A 22,729-nucleotide genomic window follows, 5' to 3' on the forward strand; every position below is an offset into this window, starting at 1 on the left:
TCCGGGAGGGTATTTAGCCTTGCATGGTGTATCGGCTCCATGTTGACTAGTTTTTCCGAATTTTTTTTCTATATTCTATGGGTTTGACCAATAATTTTATTTATATTTCCTTAAAACAAATTGTTTTTGTTATCATTCCTGTTAATCTAATTGTCAAGTATGATGTATCTTTTTTATTACCATTAATTCTTATGCTCTCTGGAGACATTGAGCAAAATCCAAGACCAGTATGTCCTAGATTTTGTCAATGTCGTCTACTGTATTGCAATATTCATGGTCTTCATGCAAATATTCAAGACCTTACAGTTGTGTCCAGACAGTATGTTATTCTTTTGTGCACAGAAACATTGGTTTCTAATATGAGGCACTCATCTGAGCTCCTTTTAACTGGTTTCAAGAAGCCAATAATGTTGAAATGCGATGCCATATCTAAGGCCAGGGGAATGGCGGTGTATATTAGGACCGAGTACCCTGCTTCTCATAAGTCCTGCTATCAATGTGGATGCCATGAGATTCAGGTAATAAAAGTTTGTGGCAGGCATAACAACTTCTATTTGTGTTCGATCTACAGAGTTCCTGACATGGATGATTCTATCTTTGATTTTCTTACCATTATGGCTAAGATACAAGAAGATGATAGAAAGGCCTCTTTTGCCCTTGTTGGTGATTTCAATGCTCACCCTAGGGAGTGGTTAAATTCTGTTTCTCCTACCGATCGCCATGGCTTCAGAGCTTTAGATTTTGCCTCTGAATCAGGCTGTGAGCAAATCATAAGTGAAACTATTCCCAGGTCTAGTAACTGCTTGGACCTTGTATACACCGACTCCCCTGGCATTATAACAAGTAAGTTTGTTCTCCAGTTAGGACATCTGATCATGCCTTGATTTCATTAGTAGTGAAGACTGAGCAGCCTATCCCTGATGTATCTTACTCATGTAAGATTTATATGAAATCTCAAGCAGACTGGAATGGGATTTTGCATGATCTTTTGGGCGTGAATTGGTCACAATTGTATGATAGTGTAGCTTCTGTAGTCCCTTTGAATGAGAATCTAGTCAACATAATTGATAGGCGTATTCCTTCTCGTGTACTAAGGTACTGAGTGAAGGACAAACCATGGTTCAATGATAATTGTAGACGTGCTTATTTGGAGAAGCAGGAGGCCTATCATCTTTGGAAGGGTAACAGATCAGATTTGACCTGGAATGACTATTCTCTGCCTAGAGCTTTTGCTCAGAGAGTTTATGCTTCAACTGAAAAAGAATACAATCTAACCATAAAAGAAACCCTTTCTGGTACAGCCCAGAAGCATAAGTGGTGGACTACCCTTAAATCTGCACTCTTTGGTGTAGATGCAACAGTTCCTCCTTTACTTGAACCAAATGGCTATGTCACTCACTGTCCAAAGGCAAAGGCAACCCTTTTAGGCAGATGTGTTTGACAGCAAGCAGAATAATGAGAAACTTGAACTTCCTCATTCCTGTTTTTCCTGAGGCTAATTAGCTTTTCAATCTCATGAAATTAAAGCTCTGTTGATGGACCTTGATGCTTATGGAGGTGTAGACCCAAATGGTATTTTCCCTTTGTTTTTTATAGACTGCAGATTTCTTAGCTCCAAAGTTATGTTATTTTGCGCAATTCAGCAAGAAGAGGAGCTTTTAGCACTTGTTGGAGAATTGGTAATGTTACTTCACTATGTAAATGTGTTTGTGGTAGCTCAAGCCCAACTGCTTACCACCCTATTTCCATAACTCCCATATCACCTGAAATTTTTTAACGTCTTTTTGCAAAACCTCTTAATAGCTTTGCTGAAGGTAATAATCTTTTCCCTAGTTCGCAATTTGGTTTTCGTAAAGGCCTTGGAGCATGCTATGCCCTTCTTACAATCTCCAATGCTGTACAGAAAGCCCTTGATTGTGGGCAGGAAGTTCGTATGATTGGCCTTGATTTTAGTGCTGCCTTTAACTGATACCCTTGTTTTCCAAACTCAAACAGTTGGGAATGGTTGGGTCGTCTCTTAGCATTATTATTGAATTTTCAAGTAATATATCGCAAAGAGTTGTTGTTGATGGGCACCATAGTGAGTACAGGTATAGGAATGTTATACAGTAGGGTCCCGAATTATACGTGTTCGAATTATACGATTCCCCTTTTATGCGATAGCTATTTTTCAAAAATAAATTTTCTGTATCTGCGAAGCTGTTCAAAGTCTGCTAGTCAAGCACTACAAAAAGTATCAAATCTATTATCTTTTTAAGTATATTGGTAGCCCTAAATACGGTGATTTATAATAAATGTAAAAAAACAATATTAACATTACATCTTAACATAATTTCATTATAAATAGCCTATTAAAGGATAAAATTCCACATCAACAATGAAATCAACTGTTAACTGTGCGAGTCCAGCTGACAAAATGTAAACAGAATTGTGGTTACATTGTCGGCAATCTTTAACTTTCTCCAACCTTTCGATAATTTTAATGGTAGTGTTAATGATGGTATATTAAAGCATTTTTTTTTTTTTAGAACAGTATATAAAAGCTTTATTTTTCCCTTCGGGCTTTCAAGGTTTCCACGAGTAGACTGGGGTCGTTTATCGGCAATGAATAGCCTAAACTTCGGTAACGAGTCGGCAATATTTTGTCATATTTTAAAGTTTACATTTGATTTGCAAAGATTGGTTTTGTTGAGTACAAAGAATAATTATAAAAATCTTTCTCTCTCTCTCTCTCTCTCTCTAAACACGGCATTCAATTACAACAGCTGATCCATTCTCTCTCTCTCTCTCTTTCTCTCTCTCTCTCGTGTTATACAAAACTTACTAATAGATGAAGAAACCAAAATCGGTTTTCTTAAAGTGTCAATGAAATACGAAACAAAAAAAAAATATACCGTGTTTACATCCATTTCAATCATAGCTTAAAATACGGTATCCGATTTTGTCAGCAAACCATAATTTTTTAGGATACATAATTTTATTCTAGAAAATTGCTACTCTTCAAATAGTTAATTGCGGTTTAAGAAAACATGTGCATTTGTTTTTTAATTTCGGGTGTGTTTTAAAAATTGAGTATTGCTGACTTCTTTTTTGTTTTACTTCTGGCTGTGATCAGATCAGCTGATGTCTAGCTGCCGCTCTCAATATGCGCGTAAGAATACAGCAACAAAGTATTGTTTATACCATTTCTTAACTTATTCAAACCATCTATACAGTTAGTTAATATTACATAACCACCAATGTGTTTTAATCTATCATTTTTTTTTGTTAAGTACTTTTAAAACACACACACACACACACACACACACACACACACACACTCTCTCTCTCTCTCTCTCTGTGTGTGTGTGTGTGTAACAAATGAAATCTTTGTGGCTTCACAAAGTATTAATTATATTAAAAGCAATCATGATTAAATTTTCCTTACTTTCTCCAAACTCGCACCATCTCTGTCACATCGAACGTTATAGCGTAACTTAATTGTTCGATAACTTTAAAAATCGGCCTAGTACTTGCTTCTTCTCTTACTTTTTTTTATAGATGGTTTCATAATTGAAATGGGTACAAGTTGACTTATAATTAAAGTTCGGAAAAGTATTTTGGCTACGGAATGGACAATCATCTTTGGTAACAGTTTAGAATTATCGTAAATTATCATTCAGTCATTAGCGGCAGTCTGTTATTGTCGATTAAATACAAAAAGAAAAAAATAGTTTTCCCGCTTTGCTACGTAAGTAGGAATTTATATAGGTACGTTAAATATTTGTAATAACATATTTACTTAAAGCTTTTAATATTATTTATCACTTTGATCATGCGCGTTTAATGCCTTCGTTTGTTTATTATGATCGAAGATGGAGCGTACAGTAAACGAATGGAAGGTTTCCGTTTCAGGCGGCGTCATAAAAAAAAAACATTAAACAAGTGGCATTCATTTCATTTATTTGGAAGTTCTAAGAAAAATTAAGTAGAACATTGGTAATAGCAAAATCAACATATAATCAATACTTGGTAAGATTACTGTTGATGCAAAAACTAACCTATACACAGATGTGTAAATGCGTCTGTTTCTTCGTTATGATCAGAGATAAACGTAAACAAAAGATTGGTTGTCGTTTTTTATTGTGCTTTTTGGCGTGTTTAGGAAACGCATGATATAAAATCGCCTTTATTTTGATAATTCTGGATTTTCAATGATACAACAAAAGCTAGTCTATAGAGTGATGGTTTTACTATTCACCAGTTGTCTTATACAATAGATATGACAAACATTAAAATCTGTCTGTATTTTGGGGTCGTGTAATAACGGAAATATACGGTGTTTACACCCATCCTGGTTTTGATTTTAACCTTTTCTCAAGTCATTAGAACTTTAAAGCATATTAAAAATTTAATTTATTTACAAGAACAATTTTATATAAAAAAGAATGCAGTATAGTACATAGAAAGTGTTGGAAATTGGTAGTAAACACGTTTGAATAGGCAAGTTGCTGGTTGCCATGGCCCAATGGAATTATTTCTGTTAGTTGTGTGTTTCGAAATATGCGATTTTCCATTTGTACGAGGTTATTGATCGACCAAATTCTCGCATAATTCGGGACCCTACTGTATATGGTGTTCCTCAGGGTTGTGTTCTTGGACCATTACTTTTCATTATATACACATGACATGTGGTTTGGCCTAGAAAACAAGCTTGTTGCATACGCAGATGATGCTACTCTCTTTGCATCAATTCCATATCCTGAATGTAGATCTGGGGTTGCTGAATCCCTTAATAGAGATCTAGCTAAAATTAGTGCATGGTGCAAATTATGGGGTATGAAGTCAAATCCTGAGAATGATTGTAAGTACATCAAGGACCGTGGCTCCTCAACATCTGGTGTAATTCTTGACAACAAATTTACTTTTGAGAAACACATTAGGTCTGTGTTTTCTTAAATTACACAAAAATTGGCTTATTGAGTGTCTTTCAAGATTTTTGGTGATCAATCTATTCTGAAAAAATGTTTTAATTCTTTCATTCTACCTTGTTTTGAGTATTGTTCTCCTGTCTAGTCTTCAGCTGCTGATTCTCATCGTAATTTGTTGGACAAAAACTTACAATCTATTAAATTTCTTATTCCTGTTCTAGATATTAATCTTTGGCACTGTCGTTCAATTAGTTCATTATGCATGCTGCATAAGATTTTTCATAATAGTGACCATCCATTACATTCAGATCTTCCTGCACAGTTCCATCCTGTTCGTAATACTTAGCATGCAGTTAATTCTAATAGTCAGGCCAGGTCTTCTCCATCATGAGGCTCAATACTACACAGTATTCTAGAAGTTTTACTCTAGCTGTGACCAAGTTGTGGAATGACCTTCCTAATCGGGTTGTCGAATCAATAGAACTTCAAAAGTTGAAACTTGCAGCAAATGTTTTTATGTTGAACAGGCTGACATACGTCTTCTTATAGTTTATATATGGCATATCTGTTTTGATGTTCTTACAGTTTTAAAAAATATTTTATTGTTAATTTTTTCTCATATTCTTTATTTTTTTCCTTATTTCCTTTCCTCGCTAGGCTATTTTTCCCTGTCGGAGCCCTTCAGCTTATAGCATCTTGCTTTTCCAACAATGGTTGTAGCTTGGCTAATAATAATAATAATAATAATAATAATAATAATAATAATATTGGCATTTGCCCACAAGTTGACCACCTGGTGGGCGAGAAACTCGATTATATATGGGTACGCGACAAGCAGAAAGTTCCCACCGACTTCCTCGTAAAATCCTTAGACAAATCTTCAGTTCTAACGAGGTATCCCAGGGATCCTAACCACAGATCGAGTCACGAAGTAGCCAGCATGGTGTACTTCGCTACCTTCTCCATGTTCAGTACCTCACACATGGAAAAGAGACTGAGAACCAGACAACCTCTCAAAACAGACTCCTCTAGAGAATGCCGCTATTGAAGGAACAAAAGGCAAGGCCGGAAGTTGTTTGTCCGAGACCTCATTGTATCTCCTCTGCTGCACAAACTGTGGCAGTAGGGGCTTAGAGGAAGAGCCTGCATGGAGGGAATTGGAAGAGCCGGGGATCTGGGAGAACATCCTCTTCCGGGCACCCTTCAACTCCTTAGGTAAAGCTGCGCTGGCCTTGGGAGGTCGCAGAGTGCTGTAAACGTGGTCACAGACAGTGTCCTTGTCCTCTTGGGGGCCCATTGTAGGGTGAGCTAAAGCACTGATGGCCCTCATGCAGGCCAGGACCTGCCAGAAGGCATACTATGACTTCTCTTGAAGAGATCAAGCCGCCTTGGCTGAGGTGTTCTTAGGCACCATCTTAGAGTTCTTCATCTCTCTCTGAGGTGGATGGAATTCCTCCAGAAGCAATGGTCTGGAGGACTTCCCCCGCCTAGAAGAGGGCTGACCTTCTCTTGACGAAGGGACAGCCACTGAGTGCTCTGTCTCTTTAGAGACAGGACGAAGCTCCGGAGGGACAACCTCTATCGGTGACTGATGGAAAAGAGGAACCATAGACCTCCCGAGGTGATCTCGAATCTCTGCTTGTACGAGATTGGAAGGTATTTCCTGGAGGAGGAGTCTCATCAACCCTTACCAAAATGAAAGTAGCAACTGAACAATTACAATACAGTTATTAACTCCTTGAGATAAGAAGATCTGTTTGGCAATCTCACTGTTGTCAGGTGTATGAGGATAGAGGGGAATGTAGAAAGAATAGGACAGGCTATTCAGTATATGTGTAGGCAAAGGAAAAATTAACCTTAATCAGAGAGCGGGATCCAATGTAGTACTGTTTGGCCAATCAAGCCCAATAACTCTCTAGTGGTAGTACCTCAATGGGTGGGTGGTGCCCTGACCAATCTATTACCTACTACATTGTTGAGATGACCCTGCATTGTGAACAGTGTTCTTAACTACAATATCTCTACTCTTCACACCAATCTTCAATCAAGCATTTGTCCAAGCAAACAATGCACTTTATATGATCAAAGATTTTCTTAAGACACTTTTCAACTTTGCAAACTGAGCAAACATCACAAATTTCAAGTAATTTGTATTTTTCCTAACAGTACTTACCTCAAACTACTTTCTTAGGAGTATCTGGGATCTCCTCCCAACCGACCAGAATTTTGTGTAGTTTACCCTACTCCCATTTTCTATGCAGGGTAACCTCTGGCGGAGTGATACGCACCATGAGGCGACCCGGGGTCAGAGAGCATGCTTGCTCAGGTCTCGATCTCCAGTAAGTTTTCTGGTCGCGTTGCATTAACACCTCAACGCGCTCTCCTTATCCAGTGCTACCCTTTGTGTCTCCGACTCCTTTGTGTCTCAAGCGGTCCCCACTTGGTCCCATTATGCTCTTTCCTTACCCTTTCCTACCCTTTCCCTCTGTGTTCCTGTGTCTCGCGGTGCCTTACTAGTGCGTGATGGAGCATCCCCGTCGTTGTTCCGGGCCTATGGCCGGTAAATCGTGTGGCGCTTTTCTGTCGAAGCCTGAAGTCGACCCGCACTCCATGTGTTCGTCATGTAGGGGCAGCGTGTGTTCCCCTACGGCCACGTGTCTGGAGTGCGAGTCCTGGAACGAGGTGCAGTGGGTGCGATACGGCACTAAGAAGAAGGCGGCGTCCAAGAGGTCGCCTAGGAAACCGAGCATCTCCTCTCCACTTACTTCTCCCGGTGCTTTGTCGGATAGGGCTTCTCAGCCGCCTTCCCCTACCCAGAGTAGGGGACGAGGTAAGTCAGTTGCGGGGAAGAGCTTGGGAGACAACCATACCATCAACTACAACATGTTGAATAAACTACTTGGGCACTGAAGAGATTACAAAATAGAAGAGAAGTGGTATGTTTCCGTCATCAACGGCCAAGAGAGTAAGAAAAAGGAAAACAAGCACAGCTATGCATTAATCCAGATGGCAGCCTCGCTAGACTGGGGAGCACTAACAGGACCCTGTGCTGTAATGATAGGGAGGGTTGGGCAATTTTTACTTTGAATTTAGGGATAAATACTAATTCTTACAAAGAAGTACCCGGTATCTAGAATGAACTTTGGAGAGATTCAATAAAATAATAGGTCCCAAATACTATACTGGCTAGGTAGTAGGTTGGCCAAGACATCTGGCCCCCAATGAGACTGGATCCCTCTCTGGTTATCGCTCATTTTCCTTTCCTATACACACACACACAACAAATAATCTGGCCTATTCTTTACACATTCTCCTCTTTCCTCATACACCTAGCAACACTAACATAATCAAAAAATTATTCTTCACTCATGGGGTTAACTACTGCACTTAATAGTTCAGTGGCTACTTTCCACTTGACAAGGGTAGAAGAGACTCTTAGCTATGGTAGGCAGCTCTTCTAGAAGGGTTCTACAAAATCAAACCATTATTCTCTAGTTTTGGGTGGTGCCATAGCCTCTGTACCATTGTCTTCCACTGTCTTAGGTTAGAGTTCTCTTGCTTGAGAGTACAATAAAGCACAATATTTTATCTGTTTCTTTATTTCTTTTCCTCACCGGGCTAATTTCTCTGTTGGAGCTCACTGTCTTAGGTTAGAGTTCTCTTGCTTGAGAGTACAGTAAGGCACAATATTTTATCTGTTTCCTTATTTCTTTTCCTCACTGGGCTAATTTCTCTGTTGGAGCCCTTGGGCTTAAAATAACCCGCTTTTTCAATTAGAATTGTAGCTTAGCTAGTAATAATAATAATAATAATTCTAATAATAATAATAATAATAGCAATAATAATAGTAATAATAATAATACCCCTCATAATAATAATAATAATAACAATAATAATAAACATACAGCTAAAGTATCTAATCCAACAACAACCTCTCATTCCTTTCCCAAAGAATATTTTTAACTTGAGACCCATATTCTTCAAACAGAACAATGTGTCACACATCTAGTTTAACCATTATTGATAAGAAGATTGTTGACAGGCTTACAGAAGTACAGAACTTTCTTACCTTTATATCTACTTTCTCCCATGGAATAGTCTTCAGGATACTAAATTCTGCACCTTCAACATCTAGACTGAAGTAATCAACAGTTGTTACATTAAGTGCTACTAAGTACGAGTACAAGGGAAAACACTGCATCTCTAAGATGGCGCCCAGTTCAGAGCCACCAGATGGGTTATCCTGTTTCCCTACTATATGTCCTTGGTTCTCCTGCTGCTCAAACATGACCTGAAGGGATTCAAAACCAGTACTTTAAACGGTGTACTTCAGGTGACAATTAACAATGATCTTAGAATCCACCCTCCTTATCCACAGACTTAGCAATCGTGTATTCATGGTTGACTATTTGATACCTATTTAGGAAATTAAACTGTACAAGGAAATTTACTTATACACAGCTCCCAATAAAAATATGGCAATGAAAAAAGAAAGAAACAAGACTTCCAGAGATATGGATTACTATCCAATATCCAAAACAAAAAGAAGAGCTCATTGCCCTTACCTATGAGAAATCTTAAACATGGTGATTAGAGCTGAAAGTGTCTAATTGCTATCCCTTTATAGTATATTTGAAAAGCTTTCTTTAGAAAAAATAAGAAATTTATCATAGAAAATAAGAATTATCAGATATTTTATATAAATTCTAATTTGATTATCTTTTAATCTAGAAAAACACACATTTCTAGTAAAGGAAACAAATCAAAATAATTACATAATAGGGAGTTTTTATGATAAAACAAAGTTTTATGAATTCTTACCTGGCAGTTATATATACAGTGATACCTCGGTACTCGACCATAATCCGTTCGAGATCCGTGTTCGACCTCCGATTTGTTCGAGTACCGAATTTTTTTTCCCCATAAGAAATAATGGTATATATTCTATTCCGTTCCCAAGCACTCGAACAGGCCCAAAATATTAATAAAACGTGTACCTAAACAACAATAATTATCTAAATGTGTATGAAATTGGTCAGAAAATCCTATAAAACAATTTTAAACCATTTACTGTACTAAAATAAAACAATTTTAAACCATTTTCTGTACTGTAGTGAACATACCTTTGAGCAGCGGTTCGATGGCATACAGGGATGGATGTGGAGAGGATGGAAGGGGGAGGTTACTGCTTGGAAGGAGAGTCCCCTTCCATGATGTGGCGGGGTAGTTCTCCTTCAGGAGTTGTTTCTCTCTCCAATGAAAGGGTGGGCAGATCTATTTCAGGGGTTTCTTCTCTTCTTTGTCTCTTCTTTGGAGGAGAAACAGGCTTTGATGTAGCAGCTTTCTTTTCTTTTGTGAAAAACTGGTCTATTGTTAATTGTTTCTTCCTCCTCTGCAGTATTCTTCGAAAATGATACATGACACTATCATTAAACATATGCACTGCCCGGTTTGCTACTGCAATTTCTGGGTGGTATTTTTCAGCAAAAGCCTGCACATCTGCCCACTTGGAACAAATTTCATTGATGAGAGAACTTGGAACATCCTCCCTTACCTCATCCTCTTCTGAAGATTCCTGCTCCACAATCAGATCCTGCTGCTGTTGTTGTTGCAGGTGCAACAATTCCTCCACAGTCAACTCGGTAGAATGGCTTTCTACAAGCTCATCAATATCATCCTTGTCGACCTCAAGCCCCAAACTCCTGCCCATGACAACAATTTCCTCAACGACATCAGTGTCATCAGAAATTACAGGGGTAGCAGTGCTTGGACCCGCCTCTGGTTGGAAACCTTCAAACTCCCTCTCTGTGACACATGATGGCCACAGCTTACGCCAGGCAGAGTTCAATGTCCTATAGGTCACACCTCGCCAAGCTTGGTCAATCATGTTAACAGAGTTGAGGATGCTGAAGTGTTCCTTCCAGAATTCCTTTAGGGTCAACTTCGTGTCACTGGTCACTTCAAAACACTTTCTGAAAAGGGCCTTGGTATAGAGTTTTTTGAAGTTTGAAATGACCTGTTGGTCCATGGGCTGGAGTATGGGAGTAGTATTGGGGGGCAAGAATTTGATTTTGATAAAGCTGTATTCTTCTTTCAAGTCATCCTCGAGACCTGGAGGATGTGCAGGAGCATTGTCCATAACCAGAAGACATTTCATTGGCAAGCTCTTTTCAATGAGGTAAGCCTTAACCTGGGGGGCAAACACTTCGTTTATCCACTCAGTAAAGAATTGTCTTGTGACCCAAGATTTAGTGTTCGAGCGCCACATAACTGGTAGTGCACTTTTACAAATATTATTTCGTTTGAACACCCGGGGGTTGTCCGAGTGGTACACTAACAAGGGTTTGATCTTGCAATCGCCACTTGCATTTGCACACAGCAACAATGTTAGCCTATCTTTCATTGGCTTGTGACCTGGCATCTTCGTCTCGTCCTTGGTAATGTACGTATTGGCTGGCATTTTCTTCCAAAATAACCCAGTCTCATCACAATTAAAGACTTGTTGTGCGATCAAATTTTGTTCATTTATGTACCGATCGAATTCCCCCACGTATTTATCGGCTGCAATTTGATCCGAACTAGCTGCCTCCCCATGCCTAGTAACACGATGAATACCTGTTCTATTACGAAACTTTTCAAACCAACCCCTGCTCGCTTTAAATGTAAATGAATCACTTTCACTGGTACTCGGACTTTTCTTCACTAATTCTTCATAGATATGCAACGCTTTTTCACAAATGAACGCTTCACTAACACTTTCCCCGGCCAACTGTTTTTCTTTAATAAATATTAAAAGCAACTTTTCCATCTCCTCAATCACTTGTGGCCTTTGCTTAGTTACCGCCGTAACTCCCGTTGCAACATTCGCCTTCTTAATCATTTCTTTATGCTTTAAAAACGTAGAAATGGTCGACTTCGCCATTCCGTATTCTACCGCTAAATCGGACACTCGTACACCATTCTCATATTTCGCTATAATTTCCTTCTTCAACTCGATCGTTGTTCGCACTGTTTTCCTCTTCTCCTTCCCCTTAACACTCATTACTTTCTTGGGACTCATTATGAAAGCTAAAAAAGCAATTAAAAGCACTGAAAATCACTAAATCACAACGAATGCTGATCGCGCGTTGTCTGAGTGACGCTCTCGAGAGAACTGATGCTTCCCGAACAAGCGAGAGTGGCCGAGATGGCGCGATCATCACAAAGCCCATGCGGTCGTCACGTGTTCGGCTGGTCGAGTACCGAATTTTTGGTCGAGCACCGCAGCAAAAATTTCTCGAAAATTTTGGTCGAACTCCGAATTGTTCGAGTATAGAGTCGTTCGACTACCGAGGTATCACTGTATATAGCTATAGTCTCTGACGTCCGGCAGAATTTTTCGAAATTCGCGGCAACCGCCGTGTGGTGGTTGTGCGGTTAGGTGGTTAACACCCCTTACAGGGTGGTACATGGAATCATTCCCGTTTTCTGTTCCTCAGATCATCTTTGCCCCACCTGTCTCCTGAGGGGAGGAGGGTGGGACTTAAAATATATATATAAATGCCAGTTAAGTATTCATAAAACTTTGTTTTATCATAAAAACTCTGTTTTTATGAATAGAACTTACCTGGCAGTTATATATATATAGCTGATTCACACATTTGGAGGAGGGTGACAGACAGCTAACATCGTTGGGAAAACAACAATAAGTTGTAGGATAAAACACCTTGATTCCTTACCTGCTAAGGTAGCTGACTTCAAAGGTTCCTGCCTCTTGAGTCGCTTTCCCTTAGGAGTGTCAGCCAGGAGTGGACCTGTCATGCTGAAACAACTCAATCGAGTCTGTCAAATGGGGTGGGACCAACAATTTGACTAGACTTCAGCACTACCTATGCCCCTTTTTAAAAAACTGCAACCTTACTCAAACTAACCACCTAACCTTGCAGAATAGATATTACTATCTAGCTAGACTGAGGGCACTGTACCACCAATCAGAGTCCTCAGACAACCATAAAAACCAAAACCAAAACCCAAACACAGGCATACAAAAGTTAAGGTTGAGGGGAGGTAGTAACTCCTTTGCCCAATACAGAAGCAGTAGCTACGTATGGGCCCAAGGTATAACACCTTTCATAATCAACTCTTACCTCTCTGAGGTAATGAGAGGCAAACACAGAGATGCTTCTCCAGAACGTTGCGTCCATAATCTGTCTAACTGACATATTCTTGCGATATGCCAGTGAAGTAGCAATGGCTCTCACCTCATGAGCTTTTACTTTTAAAAGACCGAAGCTCTCTTCCTCACACAAGAGGCGAGCTTCTCTTATTGTCTCCCTCAAGAAAAATGACAATGCATTCTTTGAGAGGGGCTTTAGAGGATCTTTCACTGAGCACCATAAAGAATTGGAAGCACCTCTAACATTCTTGGTACGAGATAAATAAGCCCTTAGGGATCTAACTGGGCAGAGGAGCCTCTCCAGCTCTTGACCCACCACATTAGTGAGGTTAGGAACCTCAAACGTCCTCGGCCAGGGTTTAGATGGATTCTCGTTCTTAGCGAGGAAGTCGATCCTCAACGACATACTGCTCCATCCTGGTTAAAGCCCACCTGCTTTTCAATAGCCTGAATCTCGCTGACCCTTTTTGCTGTGGCCAGAGCCATCAGGAAGAGGGTTTTCTTAGTAGCATCTCTAAGGGACGTTTGTGAGATGGGTTCGAATTTCTTGCTGCATAGGAACTTCAGAACCACGTCCAAATTCCAAGCTGGGGGTCTTAACCGAGCCTGCTTAATTGTCTAAAAAGACTTCAAGAGATCTTGCAAGTCTTTATCCTGAGTCAAGTCTATGCTTCTGTGCCTACAGACAGCAGAAAGCATACTCCTGTACCCTTTAATAGTGGATACGGCCAGTTTACAGTCTTGTCTGAGGGACAACAAAAAATCCGCTATTTGGCTCACAGAGGTAGTGGTTGAGGAAACTTTATGCTGCTTACACCAAGCTCTAAAGGTTTCCCACTTCGATTGGTAGACTCTTTGCGAAGAGATCCTCCTCGCTCTGGCGATAGCTCTTGCAGCTTGTGCAGAAAAGCCTCTCGCTCTGACAAGCTTCTCGATAGTCTGAAGGCAGTCAGACGTAGAGCGAGGGGGTTTTGATGATACCTCTCGAAGTGGGGCTGTTTGAGAAGCTTTGGACTTGGAGGAAGGCTTCTTGGAAAGTCCACTAATATGTCCAACACCTCTGTGAACCATTCTCTTGCTGGCCAGAATGGAGCTACCAGGATCATTCTTCCTGATTCGAGGAGAGCGAATTTCCTGACTACCAGATTGATGATCTTGAAAGGGGGGAACACATAGGTGTCCATCCCCGCCCAGTACATCAAGAAGGCGTCTACTGCTATTGCCTCCTCGTCCGGGACTAGGGAGCATTAGTTGGGGATCCTTTTGTTTTGGTTGGAGGCAAAGAGGTCTATTACTTCCACAGACTCTGACAGACCTGAGGATTGAGGGTTCACTCCGTGGGAAGAACTTGCCCTTTCCTGCTGAGCATGTCTGCTCTTACATTCTTCTGTCCCTGCACGAATCTTGTTAGAAGTTCTACGTTGTTCTCCTTCGACCACAGAAGGAGCTCTTTTGCTGTTTCGAACAGAGACAGAGAGTGAGTTCCCCCCCGCTTTCTGATGTAAGCCAAAGCCGTGGTGTTGTCCAAATTGACCTCCACTATCCTCCCCGACACGGAGTCTTTGAAGGCCTCCAGTCCTAACAGAATGGCCATCAACTCCTTCCTGCTGATGTTCCACCCGGCTTGCTCCTTTCCCCAAGAGCCTAAGACCTCCTTGCTTCCCAGTGTTGCTCCCCATCCTGACTCCGAAGCGTCTGAGAACAACACTAGGTCTGGGTTCTTCCTGAACAGGGCGATTCCTTCCCCTAAAATAGCTGGATCCATCTACCAAATCAGATGACTTCTGATTTCTGCTGGAATGAGGAAGGAAAAGGAGTCCTCCTGAATCTTCCTGTCCCACACCCTTGATAGGAAGTGTTGAAGAGGTCTGAGGTGCAGTCTTCCCAGAGAGACAAACTGTTCGAGCAAGGAGAGGGTTCCCAGCAAACCCATCCAATCCCTCGCAGAGCACTTCTGTCTTTCCAGGAATTCCTGAACCTTCCCGAGGCACCTGGTCTGCCTTTCATAGGAGGGAGAAGCCCGAAAACGAACTGAGCCCAGAACTATCCCCAAATAAAGAATTGTCTGACTCGGTTCGGTCTGGGACTTCTTGTTGATGACAAGACCCAGTTCCTGAGCCATAATAAAAGTCTTGCGTAGGTCCTCCAGATATTTCTCCTTCGACCTGGATCTTATCAACCAGTCGTCCAGATATAGAGATACTCTTATCCCCTCTTGGTGAAGCCATCCTGCCACATTCGCCATTACCCTGGTGAAGACTTGAGGAGCAGTGCTGAGGCCAAAGCTAAGAGCCTTGAACTGGAAACACTTGCCCTGGATCATAAATCTTAGGAACCTCCTCGAAGTCGGATGGATGGGGATGTGAAAGTAAGCATCCTGTAAATCCAGAGACACCATCCACTTCCCTGGATGTACCGCTGCCAGCACCGACTGAGTAGTCTCCATGGTAAATTTTGACTTTTCCACAAAGACATTCAGAGCGCTGTCATCTAGCACTGGTCTCCATCCACCCAAGCTCTTGGGTACCAGAAACAGGCGATTGTAGAGGCCTGGGGAAGATAGTTTCAGAACTGGCTCTATCGCTCCCTTCTCCAGCATCTGGTTCACCAGATCCAGTAGAGCCTCTTGTTTTTCTACGTCCGAGCACTGCGCCACCAAGGATAAGAGGCGTATTTGAAAGCGGAGGCTTCTTCAAGAGGGGGATCTTGTATCCCTCCTTGATGACCGAGAGGGACCAGGCGTCCGCCCCTCTTTTCTCCCAAGCCTGCCAAAAATGTGACAGTCTTGCTCCTACCGCTGTCTGGAGGACTTGAGCTTCATGTCCTGGGGCGGGATCTGAACGAACCCCTGTTCGTTCTACCGCCCGTCTCTTGCCTTCTTCCCTTGAAGTCTGTTCTCATCGGAGCTCTACCTCGAAAGGGCTGCTGAAGCTTCCTCTCCTCTCTCTTCAATGACGAAGGAACTGCTTGTAAAGGCTTCCTTGCGGAACGTGACAGGAGGTCTTGTGTGGCTTTTTGCGCTAGAGAAAGGGTAATGTCCCTGACACGGGACTCAGGAAAAAGGTGCTCCAATATAGGGGCGTAAAGGAGCTCGGCCTTCTGCGCAACTGTAACTGTTCTAGAAGGAACATAAAAGGACCCTCTTCTTTAAAACTTCTGCCGAAAATAGGGAAGCCAACTCATTTGACCCATCCCTAAGAGCCTTATCCATGCAGGCCATAATACTATTAAGGTCTTCTGTATTTTCCAACCACTCTGTTTTCCTGGCCAGCGTACCGAGAGACCAGTCCAAAAAACTGAAGACTTTGAAGGCTCGGAAAATTCCCTTGACAAGGTGGTCAAGCTCAGCCATAGACCACATTACCTTTGCCGAGTTAAGGGCATGTCTTCTGGAAGAGTCAACAATGCCAGAGAAGTCCCCCTGGGAGGAGGCAGGCACTCCCAGGCCTAGAGCTTCTCCAGTCTCGTACCACATGTCCGCCTTAGACGCAAGTCTAACTGGTGGAAATGAGAAGGTGGTCTTGACCGTTTGCCTACGCTCCTTCAGCCAGTCATCCATTCTAGCGAGAGACTTCCTAGCCGAGATGGACAGCTTCATTTTGATGAAAGCCGACTGCTTTTTGGCCTTCTTCCTGCTAAACTGCGACTGAGGAGAACGAGGAGCAACAGGTTGAAACTCCTCTCCATAAAGCTCAAGGAGGGAGCGAGAGAGAACCTTATAATCTGCAGCTGCGTTAGCAGGCTTATCTTCATCCTCTGAGATATCCTCTAGATCTTGCCCTACTTCCAACTCAGTCTCTCTTTGGGCTGCAGGAATGAAGTCTGAGGTTGCTTTAACAAGCCGATCAGTTTCCAATTACTCATCTGCATCCGAGAAAAGCAAATCGTCGGATGCGTCCTGTTGGTGAGGGCTGAATGCATCCTGACATCGAGGGGCGCGTGCGTCTTGGCGCCGCGTGCCGGAGGTGTCCTGTCGCCGCGCAATGGAGGCGTCCTGACGTCGCGCGCTAGAAGCATTCTTGGGGTGGGAGGAGGATGCGTCCTGGCGCCGAGAGCTGGAAGCGTCCTTGCGACGAAAACTGGATGCGTCCTGGCGTCGTGAAGCAGAAGCGTCCTGGAGAGGCAGGCTGGAAGCGTCCTGGCGTTGCGAGCGAGAGACAGAAGCGTTCTGGCGAAGAGAATCGTGAGCGTCCTGGCGGCGTATCGAGGAAGAAGAAGCGAGGTACCGCGCGCTTGACGAATCGCGCTGCGGTTCCCTGGGAGAGGCACTCCATTCCATCTTTGAGGCCAATTTCTTGATCGGTAAATTGTCGTCCTTGCGCCTGCCCGACTGGAAGGAAGGGCGGCTAAAAGCTTGTACATAACTTTCATAAAAGATTTTGCGACTGATGCTGGATCCTGCGTTTCCGAAGGAGATGGCTGCCGAGTAGCGCTGGTCGTAGGAGAAGGTTCTCTCGATAGTCTCTCGTCACTTACAAGAAGAGGAGAATCTTCCTTCCCTTGATTTCTAGGCTTTGACCACTTCGTTGGAACGGCGTCCCAGTCATCCTCTGAAGGAAAAGGTTCCGGGCTATTCGATAAGGGAGAGCGAGAACAGGTCTGATCAGCTTGATTCCATCTCCTCTTGGTCGGTCTCGAAGCTTCATACCGCCATTTGCGCCTAGGTGAGGGGCTCTGGGAAGACACCATCACTTCCGACACGCCTTTTCCGTGGCGGTCATGAGCAGCCAGGGAAAACGCAACAGGACTGCTTGAGGCAACGGCTGACCGAGGATGCGTACCTCTCACTCCCTTGCGGCTGTCGACGTACCTTCTCCTTTGGTCCTGGGAGCTTGGCAGAGGTCTAGACCTAGGGACGTGACAGGTTCGATCAGTCGCCACCTCCACTGCACTTTCACAAGCACGAATCACACTCTCACTCTTACCTTTAAAGGCTGAAAGCTGGTCTTTAATAGCCTTCAACTCAGCCGCCATTCTGGCGTACCGAGGGTCATCCGAAGATACCGTTCTTGTAGAAGGTGCAGGAGCTACAACCTCAGGAGAAGGTTCAACTTCTAAAGAGGAATTAATTAAGGGATCCAAAGAAATATTTAAGCTAAGCTCACTAGCAGAATTAGATTTTGATCTCGAAGCCCTCCTGGCTTTATCTAACTCTAACTTACGAACATAGCGTTTCATACTTAACCATTCTTTCACGCTCAAAACCTCACATTCCTTGCACCTATTATGAAGTGCACATTCAAATCCCCTGCACTTTAAACAAACAGTGTGAGGGTCTACCGAAACTTTCGGTAACCTCACCTTGCATACCTCATTTACACAAACACGAAAATGAAGTTTATCAGTCATCGTAAACAAACAAATAGTCAAAGAATAATAAAAGTGATTGCCAAAACCCTAGATCAGTGTACGTCACCAAAAAAAAAGTCCAGTATAGCGACACAGACAAAGCGAACGAAAAACTCCAATGGCGGACCAACGATGTTGTCAGTCCAACCAGCAGAGATGATCTGAGGAACAGAAAACGGGAATGATTCCACGTACCACCCTGTAAGGGGTGTTAACCACCTAACCGCACAACCACCACACGGCGGTTGCCACGAATTTTGAAAAATTCTGCTGGACGTCAGAGACTATAGCTATATATATATAACTGCCAGGTAAGTTCTATTCTAAAAAGGAACAATTACCTTCCAAAACCTTTCACCTTTTCTTAATGAGAGAGAGAGAGAGAGAGAGAGAGAGAGAGAGAGAGAGAGAGAGAGAGAGAGAGAGAGAGAGAGAGAGAGAGAGAAATTTATACATCAAGCCTGAGTTTTGCTTGTGCAAGCATTAGAGATTGTTCAGTTGATATTAAGGTCAGTTGTGGTTAGTGGTTGAGTTTCAGCAAGGAAACTTTGGTTTTGAAGACAGGTATACTGTATTCTGTTCAAGATGTATTACAAATATGAAAATATTATGTTGAGTGTAGCTAAATACATTTTTTGTTTTGATATCTTTCATGAACTTTCATATGGAGATGTCAAAATTTCTAAATAATCAGAAATCTTATAAAATTTTAACTATTATTTTTCATCCTAAAATAGCATAATCTATTCAAGCTTACGATATTATAAGAAAAATCAAATTCCTACAACTTTTACTTCAATATATGAGAGAGAGAGAGAGAGAGAGAGAGAGAGAGAGAGATTTTAAGTTCTCTGGCATCCTGACATCGGTCATTGACGCCAATATCGTTTATTATGAATAAAGATTAAAAGAACATTCAATTAAAACCAGAAAAATAAATATGTTATTCAAGATAAATAGCATTAAGAAGACCTGCTTCTAATATAAATTTAAAAATGCCACTAGCATTGTACGACACGTCATGTCCAAGGATCTTGGCAAGGCTGAACCTGCCATCTTCACCCCGAGCCTCAAACAGATATCTATTTCTTTCTGTGCTATAAGTGAGGCATTCAGTCAACAAATGCCTCACTGTCAAAGGTATCAGACATTCGTCGCAATATGGTTGGCGTTGGCCAGCCAGCAGGAACTTATGTGTCACCCGAGTGTGACCAATGCCGAGACGAAAACGAGTAGTCTCCCATTTTCGGGGCATCCCATTATATATCCAAGGGGATATGACAATAGCAATTTCTCTCATCTTATTTTCGGTTAAACTATCACAATGCTGTTGCCAATTGCTATAAATAAAATTCTTAATTGCTGGTAAAAAATAATTACAAAGAATGGGATACCTTCTTGATAGCAACTTGGCTGCAGCACTCTTTGCCAGTGAATCTGCCTCTTCATTTCCATACACACCTACGTGTGCAGGAACCCAGCAAAATCGAACTGTTATACCTTTTAGGCCAATAATTAAAAGCCACTCTAAAATCTTTAAAACTAAATGGTTACTAGTATTAAAAAGTTCTTGAATCACTATAAATGGTAAAATTGCCCTCCTCTTTTAGTGCTATTTTCTCAATAATGGTTAGTATGCCATATAATTCAGCAGTCAATATGAAAGATATTGGAGGAGGTGCACCTCTACAGTTAAAAGAACTACTATATACTCCAAATCCAACGCCAGCATCAGATTTGGAGCCATCGGTATATATAAAAGTTGATTTCCTATGTTCTTCAACATGTTCCATAAAAAGAGACCTAGCTCCTAATTCAGTCATGTATTTTCTAACACCAATAAAATATTTACAAAAAGATATCTCAGGTAATTTCCATGGAGGGGTCGATGATATCTTAAATGGAAGCACCTTACTTCTAATTATATCAAAATGTTTAATAATTGTTTTATACGAAAGCCGTAAGGTTGAGGAGATTTCGGGTGTAACTCAAAGTATGTTGAGTGCCTTGCAGTCTGACAGGCTAAAGAATTAGGGAGTCTTTGCAACCTAAACTAATACCGAATAATAGAAGACATTCGGTAATGGTCTAAAGGTAACTCTCCAGCATCAACAAGGAGACTTGGGATAGGTGAGGTTCTAAACACACTTGTGGACAATCCAATACCAGCATGATGTATTGATTTTAATATCTTTAATCGGCTTGGGGTGGCTGAAGAGTATATTCAACACCCATAACTAATTTTGGAAAAAATTAAGGCCTTGTATAATTTTAGAATAGTTTTACGGACTGGCCCAATGATGTATGGGACAATACTTTTAAAAGATTCAGAGCCTCAAGACATTTAACTTTAAATGCCTCTAAGTGTGGAACACATGTCAACCTACAATTGAAAATCAATCCTAAAAATTTAGCTTCCCCTACACATGGGATCCATTGACCTTTCATGTACATATCCGAGTCTGGGTGTATTCCCCGGATACAACAGAAATGTACAATAGTAGTTTTGCTTGTTGAAAACTTAAACCCATTCATATCAGCCCACTGAATAATTTTGTCAATTGTAAGTTGTAGTTTTCTCTCAACCATTGCCATTCTAGCTCCAGCAAACGATATGGAGAGATCATCCACAAATAGTGTTGAGAGAATGATGAGGATATCCCATTAATTGCTAGTGCAAACAGGGTTACACTCACCACACTACCCTGAGGAACTCCTTCTTCCTGACATTTACTCTCTGATTGAGTTTCCCCCACTCTCACTTGAAAAACTCTATGTGAAAGAAATGATTGGATAAACAGTGGTAGCTCTCCTCTTAATCTAAATTCATGAATGGTTTTAAGTATACCATTATCTCCATGTAGTATTATATGCCTTTTCAAGGTAAAAAAAAAAAAAAAAAAAAAGACTGTCACATGGTGCTGTTCAGAAGCAAAGGCTTCACAAATAGAAGACTCAACACATCAGTCGTTGAGTGCATTTTTCTGAATCCCCACTGAATAGGTGATAATATACCCTTCTTTTCAAGGTACCACATCAGTCTTGCATTGACCATCTTCTCCATGATTTTACATAAACAAGATGTCAATGCAATTGGTCGATAGTTTGCTGCTAAAAACTTGACTTACCGGGTTTTAAAAAAGCTAAAATAATGGCTAGTTCCCAAACACTTGGATAACTATGATTATGCCATATTCTATTAATAATGCTTAAAATAAATAACTTTGTATTAAAATGTACATGTGTAATCATTGCATATGGAATTCCATCAGATCCAGGGGCTGTATCGTCACAATTATCAAGTGCAGAATCAAATTCTCTTTCAGTAAAAAAATTATATGACTCTTACCTTCATGTAGCACAATTTAAAATTTTCTTTTCTTCAATGTTCCTATACTGCTGACCAGGAGATCCTTCACACTTGCATGATATATTTGAAAAATAATCAGTCAGAGCATTGCTAACATCATTTGCTTCAGTCACATACCGACCATTTACCTTCAATACTGGTGGTGGGTTTGGGGTAAATTTGACGCCAATCTTTTTTTTTATTTTCCTCCATACAGAAGATGGTGGTGTTCTACTGTTGACTGAAGAAACAAACCATACCCAAGATTGGCGCCTAGCTTCTTTCATGGCACGACGAAACTGTGCTCTACACTTTTTGTATGTTATCAAATTTTCCTCAGTACAGCATCTACGCAATCTAGTCAAGAGATTTTCTGGTGGCTCTGTGCAAGACAGTTAATTCTGAAGACCACCATCGTTTGAATAATCATGTGGTTTTGGGAATCGAACTGACTCTTGCTTTATGGCGAGTCCCATTCATTAGGTCTATGACATCAATATTTTCACATGGTCTGCACTCCCCTCGATTTCACTTAGCTCACGAAACTTAACCCAGTCCGCCTTGTCAAAATTCAATCGTGGCGATCTTTGTAAAGGTGGACCATTGTTGGTGTTATAATGATTGGTGCATGATCACTAGTATGCCAATCATCTAATGTCCTCCAATCAAAATCAAGAAGGCCGTTAGAACTTGCAATTGAAAGGCCAATGCATGACAAGGTACCTGTCTGAACATGGAAGTGTGTGGCTCTCCTGTATTTAGGAGTCCGACATCCTTGTTTTCCACAAATGATGATATAATATTGCCCCTGGTGTTCGCTAAAACATCACCCCACAAAGGATGTCTACCATTCAAATCTCCAAGTAAAAGAAAAGGTTGAGGGAGCTGTTGAATCACCTCTACTAAATTATCATACGTTATGTTATCCTTTGGAGGCAAGTACAGAGAGCAGATTGCATATTTTCT

The 22,729-nt window shown here is 41.4% G+C and overlaps 1 protein-coding gene across 5 annotated transcripts in view; it reads right to left on the bottom strand.

Moving 5' to 3' along the window:
- LOC137624358 (uncharacterized) overlaps window positions 1–22,729 on the bottom strand; it is a 336,909-nt gene that overhangs the window by 29,517 nt on the left and 284,663 nt on the right. For all 5 annotated transcript variants that reach the window (XM_068355055.1, XM_068355057.1, XM_068355058.1 and 2 more), the window contains one exon: window positions 8,980–9,201. In XM_068355055.1, the coding sequence (XP_068211156.1) occupies window positions 8,980–9,201 (222 nt within the window). The remainder of the gene's footprint in view (window positions 1–8,979; window positions 9,202–22,729) is intronic.

This window comes from Palaemon carinicauda, chromosome 31, assembly GCF_036898095.1.
Source record: "Palaemon carinicauda isolate YSFRI2023 chromosome 31, ASM3689809v2, whole genome shotgun sequence".
NCBI lineage: Eukaryota > Metazoa > Arthropoda > Malacostraca > Decapoda > Palaemonidae > Palaemon > Palaemon carinicauda.